At 32.9% G+C, this 12,112-nt stretch overlaps 1 protein-coding gene across 1 annotated transcript in view; it reads left to right on the top strand.

Annotated features, from left to right (window-relative positions):
• LOC118200288 (small ribosomal subunit protein mS39) overlaps nt 1–12,112 on the top strand; it is a 90,323-nt gene that overhangs the window by 46,470 nt on the left and 31,741 nt on the right. The window contains exons 15-17 of the mRNA XM_085821074.1: nt 1,597–1,677; nt 7,633–7,661; nt 7,747–7,856. Of these exons, the coding sequence (XP_085677200.1) occupies nt 1,597–1,677; nt 7,633–7,661; nt 7,747–7,856 (220 nt within the window). The remainder of the gene's footprint in view (nt 1–1,596; nt 1,678–7,632; nt 7,662–7,746; nt 7,857–12,112) is intronic.

Below are 12,112 nucleotides of genomic sequence, written 5' to 3'. Positions count from 1 at the left end.
AAAACACAAATTCTATTTGGCTAATATATATTCACTAATCAATGCCACACAAAGGAAGAGCTATCAAGCTCATTGAAAACTTTTTGGTTTTGATTCTAAAATTGAACTTGTTTACATGACACTAAATCTGAAAGAATTCCATTACTTTGACAACTTAGTACAATTGTTTGTCATTGCTCATATTTGTGTTTCTTTGGAAGTTATACAATTTTTATACAAGCTACTAGCAAAATTTAAAAGAAGATTTTAATGTTCACTTCCTGGACATTGAAAATTTGAATGTGCCAGCAGGGTTCATAGAATGCTGAACAGCAATATATCTGATCTTGATATTATTATGCAAAGAGATGTAATTGCATTGAAAGGTAACATTCAAGCACAAATCTTATTCAAGATACATGGGTATGCTAAATTCTGGAATTTTAAGTCATCTGAAAGAAATATTCTGAAATTAAAAGTTATTATTGAATTGATATTTATTCACCTTTCCCATTTCTTGCCTAGAGAAAACAGGCTTCAGTTAAGTCAATAATTTACGGCAGAAAACAAGGAACAGGTTGAATATTTTTTAATAAAGTGATTTGAGAATCAAATTAACCCCTTGGGTACATTTAACGAGTGAGACTTGTCATCTGCTTACTTGGGTGAAGTTATGGTGGACGAGTCTGACTCGCCATATGAATTTATGAAGCAGGCATTGATGTTTGCGGCAGCCCCACCAGTGGGTGTTGATCGCAAAAAATTGCTTTGACATTTGTTTGTGACATCTTACAATTGCAAATAAGGTTAATTCCACTTATCTTTATTATTACCCCTGTGTTTTTGATATGCTATCCTAAAATGTCTGAAATAAAAAATTCATTATGTGACTGCGAAAATGATAGTTCCAATGAAGTAGAATTAGAGCTGTATGATAACAGTGATTATAGTGAATTGGATAGTGAAAATGATGAAAACGACAATGAATTGGGAAATAGCTTCTTGTTCTATATAAATATTTTTATTTTGTTCCATCCCATGGGCATGAAAATCTTCAAATAATTCAGTACTTAAAGTGTTAAGCAATTTTGTGCCAGATATTAAAGGGGATGGATGAAGAAAATCATTCTTTTGAAAGAGGTAGAAGCAAGAAAAAGCTTAGGAATCACTAATCTATCCCAATAAAATTAATTGGAACTTATTAAAGAATTAAAGCTTGCTTTATGTTGTGTAAAGTAGTTGCTTAGAATTTAAGGTTGAGAACAATGGTATGGAACAGCTTGAGGTGAATACATTTCTAATTTTGGAAACAATATAATTGACTTCTTGAAGCTAATCAAGTATGAGGTATTTTTCCATACCAAAATGAAACTAATATTATTTTTCTTCAAAAATTACAAATTTTTAAATTATGCCAGTTTTCTTCTCTAGTAATAGTATTCAGACATTTTGTCCCCCCAAAAAGTATGTGAACCTTTATGCTGTTTTGAGTATAGGATTTTTTATTTTATTTATTTATTTTGTTTCTTCATTTTAATATGCATATTAAGTTTGAAAAAAAAATATTACTATGTATGCATGCATCAGCATGTAAATATATTTTACTTTTCTCAACAGAACCCAAAATTCCAGATGTAATATATGAAGTTATGAATCAAGTCAGAGGTCAAGAATTCACTATAAGACATCCTAACGATGGTATGAAGCTTATGTTTTTTCAATTATCTCAATAATTATGGTTTTGGAATTAATTTTGCATGTTATGTTTATTATGGGCAATTAGATCTAATTGCTTAGAATATATTAATCATTGTGACTCTCCATAATATTATTTTACTGACAGTTTAAATATTCAGTGTGTATTTTTATAAAATTATTCAATGTGATATGTAACATTGTTCAGTGTATTGTTTTTAACCCCTTGGGTACATTTGTCGTCTGAGACATGTCATTCACTTTTTCCCCCCTAGGAGCGGATGAAGTGTCTAAGACGTCAAACCAAAAATTAAACTCTTGGGTACATTTGACGTCTGAGAGACGTCATTCACTTGTTTTCCCTAGGAGCGGATAACGTGTCTAAAACGTTATTTGAGGTTAGGCACAATTCTGCTCATTTCATAGTAGTTTGTACCAGTCATAATAGAAGAGGCAATTACAGTATTTCGGTGAACATTATTTGTGATAGACTGCCCCATTATGTCAAAAACAAGAAATATATTTTATGATAGTGATAGCAAAAGTGACTCTGAGAAATCTAAAGAAGAATTGTTTAGTGATCCTGAAATTGACAATTACCATGAAATACAAAGCGAAGGTGATTGAACTAGAAAATGATGACAATTGTAATATAATATCAAGGTTTCTAAGATGCACAAGACATCTATCGAGCAGTGATAGTGAATCTTCTTGTGAACCAAAAAATGATGACAATTGTAATATAAAACCAAGGATTTGAAGACGCACAAGACGTCTATCGAGCAGTGATAGTAAATCCTTATCAGAGGAATGGTTTTGGGAAGAAGAAGAAAATGTAGCCGATATAAAAAGTTTTTCTGAAATATCTGGAATTAATCCTTTGAGCCTGTGTAGACTAAGTGGTAATCCTATGCCTTTAGGTGTTTTGAAAGAAGTCTTGAATGAAGATTTTTGGGACAATATAGTTGAAGAGACGAATAGATATGAATAATAGACAAGAAAAAGAAGGGTGTGTGGAAAAAAAAAAAAAAAAAACCAAAGATGGTTTCCTGTAACTTCTGATGAAATGAAAGCTTATATTGCATTATGCATCTTTATGTCAGAAATAAACATGCCAAAAATGCATATGAATTGATCAAAAAGATATGCAATAAGTACTCCAATTTTTGCCAGCACTGTGCCACACAATAGGTTTTTTGATATTTCAAGCTTTCTACATTTTACGGATAATGAAAAGGAAAATAAAGATGACAGAATAAGAAAGATTAGAAATATAGTGGACTACCTAAATAATAAATTTTAATACCTTTATACTCCTGATAGTGAAGTAGCTATTAATGAATCGCAACCAAAATTTATATCCATTCCAGATGCAAACATTTTCTCAAATAAGTCCGTACCCTAGGGGTTAATTATTGCTATAATTTGCATATGGGAAAGTAATATAATTTATTTATATATAATGGGAATTTTCATTTACTTTCCTTTGAACATCTGAAGGATTTTATAGCAGTTTTACACAACTTTGAGGAGCATAATAAAAATTAATGCAAGTAAAATCAGTTCACCATTTAGTTATTTTGTTAGCCATTGCAAACTTGAAGGAAGATTTTTAACCTATCACTTAGTGTGATCAATTTTATTTTACATTACCATTTATTTTACTTACCATTTTACATTAAGCACATGTTTATAATTTTTAAGATGTGTCAAATTTAAAAATATTTTTTTTAAATGTTTGAAGTTTGTTTATTAAATACTTGAAGTGATGATGTTGAGCCGCTTTCTAGGATACCATTTGCTCTGATTGGACTTCTCTGGTACCAATTAAGAGCAAAATGCTGCTTCTTCACAGTGCAAATTTGCATATGGTTAATTATTGGTAGTCTTTAAGAGATAGTTTCCTTATTCTTCCTTGATGCATTTCTACTTTCCTCATTTCTGCCTCTCAGAGTGCAATGTAATCCAATGTTCTAAGGCAGCGTTTCTAAAACTGTGGGTCGTGACCCACACCTGCAGCAGGGAGTCGCCAAAAAATCTAGTAGTTTTGATATTTCTTTAATTTATTTTAATAATTATACAATTACCAAATATTTTTACACAATGTATCTGAAAATAGATAGAGATAAGACAACACAGACAAAGAAAAACACTTTGACGTATTCTTTTTACAATAGAAACAATCATTTTACTTGCTTTGCACATGACGCTGTCATTTGTGTTACTTATTTAAAATTGTCACGTTGTTCTGTGTCTTAAAATTAGAAATTAATGACCTGAAACTGCAATAATATATTAAAGTACAAGTGAAAAAATTGACAGTTTCATACACACGCGTGTCGGATTTGTGCAGTGCTTATGGAGTCCCACAAAATTTTCATAAATATTATGGGTTCCTGGGAGTTGCAGCTGTAGAAAGTTTAAGAAGCCCTGTTCTATGGTAACTATTGCTCATATTTCTATGGATACTATCACCCCTCTTATTTGTAAAATTAATTTAGAATCGCTCTGTATATATATATATATATATACAGGGTGATTTTAAATTGTTTTTGCAAAATAAGAGGGGGGATAGTACTCATCCAGATAAGCAATAATTACCATAGAGCATAAGGTCACGTTCCACTCTGAGAGGCAGACAGGAATATTAGAATTCCAACCTGAACTTAAACAGTATTGGGAGAGCGAATGAACGAGTCCAAAAGTTGCACAATCAGTTCAGTGAAAAACTCACAGAGAGTGCACAAAACAGATAAAATCAAAAGCTTGGTGTTCGAGTGTTAATTTGAGCTCAGACTTTGATGGCAAACACTCAAATGCACATCTTTGGTTGGTAAGGTCTCAACCTCGCAAATAATTTCAACAAGTTAATTATCTAATTAAAGGCTGAATATTATCAACAAACTCCAACTTCCACTGTATGCGGAGATTAGCATGAAATGTTCATGTTATGTTCTGGCTGTCAGAACCTCATGTCCCGTAGAAGGGCGCTTCATGTAGAATGAGCACAGTACAGTAAGTCCAGGAGGACAGGTTAGTAGGTGTTAAAAGGGAAAGGGAAAAAACTGCTACCTTGAAATATCGAGGTAGCAGTTTTTCCCCTTAATAGTTAACTTCCCCCTAGTAATCTAGATAATTAACTAGTTGCAGTTGTTTGCGAGATTGAGACCTTGCCAACCAAAGATGTGCATTTGAGTGTTTCCCATCAAAGTCTGAGCTTGAAATAACACTCAGAATGCCAAGCTTTTGATTTTATCTGTTTTATTCTATGGTAATTATTGCTTATCTGGATGAGTACTGTCACCCCTCTTAATTTGTAAAAACAATTTAGAATCACCCTGTATATTATTTAATCATTAAAAAATAATTAATTGTTTGTGCTGTTCTTCTCCTGAAGCACACAGCAATCTATTTTTACTTTAAAAAAAAAAAATCAGAGAATTGCTGGGACTAGGCTTCATGCAACAGTGGCTATCTAGGAAATGGATTTCCTCTTTGTTCCCTTTAGAAAATTTTCAACAAAATTTTGTATGTTCCTGCAGAAATTTTACTGCAGTTTCTTCCATTGCTGGAAGTTCCATAAGCTCATATTTTGAAACTAAGTTAAGGCAAAAATATCATGATTTGTTTTAAAAACCATTGGAACTTGGAATACAACAAGAAAGAATGGATACAAAAATAAGTGTAGCTTCCAGAAGAATGATTATGTGCCTGGTTGCCAAAGTTTGGCAACTTCTACTAAGGCAGTTGCATTAATATGTAAGTATCATTATTTTTAATATACTTACAATTTTTAATGTTGGTACAATACATTTGGTAATAACATTTTGAATGCAATATTAACAATTTTGGTATGGTAGTTTAGACATAATTTATAATACTATTGCAGTTTGATCTAATGTCTGTTATACATTTGGTTAATAAATACATGCGATTACATTCCCTTGCCTGTAACGGCATTAGCCACTCCCAAGGCCAAAAGGGGGGGCATTTTATTGTGGAGGCATCTAATAGGTGGCCACCGTTACCTCCTATGAAACAGAAAATTTTTACATCCATGCCTTCTCCGGGATTCGAACCTGGGCCCTTTGGTATCACAGTCAGGCTTCCTTCCTAAACACTATGCCATCTGGGTGGCTATATATATAGATATTAATTAATTATATATGTGTGTGTGTGTGTACTAAAGTTTGTGAAAATTTGCAACACCATGAATAAATTGTGCAAATTGAACTAAGCTTACAGGAAATGCAAAGTGAGGTAAGACATGCAATGATTAGTGTTCAGTTTTAAAAATGTTTATGCCTTATTTTATCTTTTTCTATAGATGGCGCTCCCCTCGCGCCAGATGTTTAATTCATAATGTATTTTTTAATTTTGTCGTGTGTTTGTGGCAACAGATTAAATAAAACCAAACGATTAGAATTCGATGCTAAGAAAGAATGAACTTATATGTAAACAATTCTAACAGCTGATCAAAATCTTATTCAGTTCTTTGAGTCTTTTTATTGTGTCAAATTCAAGTATTTCCAGGTAACTATAAGTTGATGAAAATTCAAGATAAGCTATTTAATAATAATTAATTATTGAACTTACCAACAAGCAATTAGAACTACTCTTGTGTGAAATGAGAACTGATTTTTGTTCTGTGTATATACTGTTAAGTTCCGTGTAAGTACTGTTAAGTTGTGTTGAAATCTGTTTATCATCCTCTATCTGCTGTGAATGTTTGAATAGTGATCAGTATACCTTATCAACTGCAGAGGGTGCCATACCAGCAGCTAACGGAGTTCGAACGAGGCAGCATCATTGGTATGTGAGAGGGGTAGACTTTTGCATCAAGCAATCATAGCCCTCACACAGCATAGTGCCACAACAGTGATGCGTGTTTGCTAGAAATGGACAGAGGAGAATCTTAACAAGGCAGAATTCTGGCAGTGGGGCACATAGTAGCACAATGGCAATGAACGACAGACATCTAATCTGCATGGTTGTGATGGGTAGTACAATGTCATCTTGCATGTTAGCACAGTGCTAGAGCATGGCTAGAGATGTTGGGTTGTCTAGCTCTACAGTTTGTCACCATCTGGTATAATTGTTGATCCCATCTAGTGCAGTTGCAGGCAGCTTCAACAATTATCACTACATAAGGGAAGTTGTGGAGCCAGAGGTCCTCCCCATTCTTTAACACATTCCGGGCACTGTATTTCAGCAGGATAATACCTGTGCACATGTTTCTCAGACTCCACAAGCCTTTTTAAGGGACAACAGGATTCGCTTCTTCTATAACCTAATTATTCTGTGGATATGTCGTTCATTAAGCATGTCTGGGATTTCACCGGTCGGCAACTCGCTCATGCATCTGGTGGGATACATTTTAAAACTGAACTTTGGCGTTAAGTCAAAGCCATATGGAATGCCATTCCCCAAGATTATATTCAGAACCTGTATGATTCAGTGCTTAGCATGTACAGGTTCTCATCACTCAGCATAGTGGACACACAGCATTGATTTCCAACATTTATTTAATTTTTTTTTTTTTTTTTTTTTTTTTTTTTTTTTGTCTTGTAAATTTAATCATTTATTTGTGCCACTGTCAATAATATGTGGAATAAATTTCATTCATTTCTGACAATTCTTTCAAGGTTTTGCATTTTTCATAAACATTAATGTATGTTTATGATTAATGCGTTATTATTTCTGTAAATGAATATCACCTTTGCATGTTATAAAGATGTATATAGAAGAAAATTATGTATTAACTTTTAGAGGGTAATTTTATAAGTACATAAATTACTTTTTACATTGTATTTTTGTTAGATATATTGCAAAGATCATTGACGTTTTCAAATTTTATTCCAAAATATAAATTATATTTTAATTTCATATATGTAAACAACTTTTAATTAAATTTTGCAATTTTAAAATTATTTTTTAATTTTCTTTTCCTTTTTTTAGTAAACTTTTTTGCCACTGCAATGGAAATGGTAAGATTACATATTTAAACAATATTACTTTTTTATTTACCATCATGAAACATTTATTACATATAGTTTGGTTTTAAAATTTCAGTGTTGGAAGGCTGTTTGTGATAAAGAACTAGCTTATCAACTTCACAATCTTCTTGAATATAAGAATAACTGCAAACTTCTAGGAAATGCTCTTTCTGAGGCACAATATTTGTAAGTGTAAATGTGATGTTTTGAATACTATCAATACCTTATATGATCTTAATACAGTGGTACCTCAGTTTATCTCCAACTTGGTACACATCCTGTTTAGACTTGAAAATATTTGTTTGGAATATGAGTTTGATAAGTCATGACTATGCACACTATTTCTTTTTACCTCTTTTGAGATAATAGTGCAACTCTCATGAGTGTGATCACCATGGAGGTGAAAAGTGGCAGCTCTGGATTTTAGGTGTTGCATATCATATCCCCAGTTTAGTTTAGTTTAGGAGTATGCTGCAACCCTCCTGGCCTAAGAATCAGCCTCATGGTTAACGGAGCACACCCGATGCAGACAAACAAAAATACAGCTAAAAGATAAAAAGAAAAGATTGAAACACAGATTAAACAGATTGTGTATCTTTAAAATACACTCACACAATACAAAATAAGGAAAATCATAAGCATAATCGGTTAGAAAACAAAAAATAGTAAGATGACACATAACTCACTCACCCAGCACATAAACTCGTAAACAAAGGTACGCAATGAACTGGAAGTTGATCTGTCAGCACTATCCTTATCTTCAGGGCAGATGTTTTTATTTTATTCAGCTTATAATTCCTTACTAAATGTAATATTTCATTTTGATGTACTCTGTCTTTAATATGATTTAAATCAAATTCCTCGTCATTATAAATATTAGGAATACACATCAAATAGTTTTCTGGTTGCAATTTTCTAATTTCGACTATGCATAATGTGTGCTTTACGCATACGCGCATTGAAAAAAATGTTTAATAAAGTAAACAAATAAATATTAAGCTTTTTTTTTTGGTAAATTTTGATACCCTTTAGATCATAATTGCTCTTTATTTCATAAATTACGGTTTCATATTTTTAATTTTATAATTTCTGCATGCCATCTTCTCAGATTTAAACTGATGATCTATAATCCAGAATCGCCGAAGTCCCGACGAGTCCGGATTAAAGACTTTTGACTGTATATGTATTTAATGTTTTTCTGATTTTGAAATGCAGGTTTTGGTAATACTTAAAAAGTAAATGTTAATTAAAAACTGTGATTTTTTATTAAATGTTTTTTATTCTGAATATGTTTCAAAATGTCTTTTAATTGACAAATCTTTCATAAAAAATGGCATTGTGACTTTTATGTTATGCTCTGAATTATGCTCTAGGGGGGTTGTAGGCTATTTGCCAGTGGAGGACCATTGTCTTTTTTTTTTTAAACAACTCAGCATTTTTATTTGCTGTGAATTTATATGAAGTATATAATTATGGTTACTCTTTAACTCATATGTGTTATTACAAAGTGTTTAACTGAATCTCCCTACCCCAATAAACCAGAAGCTACCATGCTAAAAAAAATGAAGAATCAGTCTCTTTTTTAAAGCAATACATACATAGCACTCATCATTGTTGAGAAAAATTTCGTAGGCTATATGTAATCAAATCAACATATGATACTTGAAATTTGACCTGCAAAATTATTTTATTCAATTTAAGAGAAGAAATACTCTTCTCAGTGTGCTTTGTTGTTTTTGAATATTACAGTAATGAAAGAAAAAAACTGAGGCAATATTTTTTTTTTCCTGTGGATTTCATGATATATTAATTGAGCATATATAGTCTCCGTAAACTGCTAGAAACATCTGTGTATCATGGAAATTTACAGAGTTATCCAGTATCAAATTCTCAACCAGTCTTTCTTCTCTTCTACAAAACAGTTTCTAGCTTTTTAAGGGATAGAGTACATCTTGAGAAAGCAGCAACATGTATCCTAATACCCATATATACTGCATTGGATCCCATACATACTGCATTGGATTCAGGTCAGGTGAGCATGTTGACCACTCTATATGTTTGGTTCCCAGCTTTGAAATTCAGTCTTTCACAAAATTAGGTGGTGTATTTAATTATGGCAAAGCACACTAGGGCTATCTGTCTAAGGGGAGGGATGCCTTCGTGGAGGACTTTCTAAGGGAAACTGGCTCGTATACACATTACACATGGGGAAAACCACGAAAACACCCATGCAGCCAGCCCATTCGCGGAATTCGAACCTCGGACCGAACTACCAGTGTTCAGCGACTTTACCGCTCGGCCGCTGGTGGGCCTTCCACAAAATTAATTCTATGGTATTGAGCATTGTTTTTTATTAAAAGGAACATATTGCTGATAGCTGAGTACACTGCAAGACCAAAGATCTCATCTTTGTGTCTTCTTTAGGTCCATGAACAAAGTTGCTGAGTGACTCATTACTCCCAGACATGTCACCTGACAGCATTTCATCTATGCAAATCAGTTTTGTATCTAAATTGCTCTAATACTAAGTCAATCAGAGCAGTTAAAGGAGATGATATGATTTATATCCAATGAGAGACCTCCATCAGTCTCACAACAAGCATAATAATTTGCAAAATTTTCAATGTCTTTATTTTTCTGACCTTAATTTTTTAAATAAGTTGTGGTAATAATACAATACTTGTAATTATAAGCAATAGGCTTAAACAGACAGAAAGTAAAGTGATTAAAAATAACAAGTATGAAAAATAAGTAAAAATTGTAAATTAAGAAAAATAGTTGTGAGGGTGACGTGTGACGTCTTATCATCAAACAGAGATCACACTCACAATTCAAAGTATCAGGTTTTTATTCTTGGTTTATAGAAGAAAAGATAAACGGAATGAGTATGTACAAATGGATTAAATATGTTTAGGAGAGTAATCACAACACTGGTTCCAGTATGGAGATGTAAAAGTCACAGCTGACCACAAACGTGCGGTCACTTTAGATAAGTTCCAAGTCCGATCGCCTACGCGCGACCAGTAAGAGTCTAGTTGTAGCTCCTTCGCGAGCGTTCTGTTAGACCGCTTCTGTCGGACTTTTCGAACCAAGTGAAGATGTGTTTACCTGGAGAGTTCCTACAGAGTAGAGATAGATAGCGACATATGGTGCTTTGTTGAGGCATGATTCCCACATAATAAATTGAGAAAAGAAAGTAAGTAATTGTGAAAAATATTATATATATGTAAGAAAAATAAAGAATATGTAAAAGATTAAATTAGCAATGTAAATTTCCCTTCTCAGTTCTAAAAATAGTAACCCCTCTCTGCACTGCGTCATTTCGAGAGTATTCTATGTCATATGGTTCTTACATAATTATGATGATGTAAATGGAACTAAAACTCAGCCAGCCAATAGTAATTTTAGAGCAATATTAACTGTCCAATTAGAATGTATTGAGAACCAAAACTAACTCAGTCTGAATTAAAATTTCATCCTGAACATTATGCACTTGCTTTCCACGCTTTGGCCTGGTCACTCTGCAGTCTGTCTGCTCTTTCTTATTCCAAATTTGTCTAAAATGTAAAATCTCTTGGAATAGGCACAATTAATGTGCCCACTTGATTGTGGCCGCAACATGTTCACTAAAATAAAAGTTGCATTAAAGATAAACTGCCAAATTTCTTACTCATTGTGAATTAGTGTTTCAACATTCTATGCTATCAAAATTCCTGCTTCTGAGTATGTTACATATATATATGCACACAAGGTGTCTCACACACACACACACACGCACAAAACAACAAAAAAAAACAAAAACGAGACTATTTATCATTATACTTACAGAATTAATTCTTTGTGATGTTTTCATCTTCAAAGATCCCACTGCTGGTAGTGTTCTGGAAACAAAGTTTCTGGAATGCCCTTCAGGAGATTCTCCATTTTTTTTAACATATTTGACTGAGGTAAAATAAGTTCCTTTTGTGTTATATTTAACTTAAATAAAGAAAGAAGTCACAGGGAGTCAAATCTGGTAAATAAGGTGGATGCTCCATCACAGTAATGTTTTTGCTGGTCAGAAACTGCTCAACAAATAAGGCCTTGTGAGCGGGTGCATTGTTCTTGCATAACAGCCATCAATCACTCCACTACTTGTAGCTTTTTTAATGAAGCTATTTTTTTAATTTCTATTTTTTTAATGAAGTCAAAGAATTTTAATATAGTAGTGCTGAGTAACAGTCTGACCACCGGGGGACCTACTCAGTCATTAGAATTTTCTTAGTGAAGAAGATAATCAATATTGTCTTAAATTTTGATTTTGACATGCACTCTTTTTTTGGTCTTGGGGATCCTGGACACTTCTGGTGCATTGACTTGTGCTTGCTATTAGGATCATAGGTAAAAATCCATGTTTCATCACAAGTTACAACAGCTTCCAACAAATCTGACTTGTTTCCAAT

Source organism: Stegodyphus dumicola, chromosome 7, assembly GCF_044657685.1.
Source record: "Stegodyphus dumicola isolate Sdum_Otavi_A_Nest chromosome 7, ASM4465768v1".
NCBI classification, from domain to species: domain Eukaryota; kingdom Metazoa; phylum Arthropoda; class Arachnida; order Araneae; family Eresidae; genus Stegodyphus; species Stegodyphus dumicola.
The sequence above is the reverse complement of the archived record's forward strand: the minus strand, read 5'-3'. Positions and strand labels throughout refer to the sequence as shown.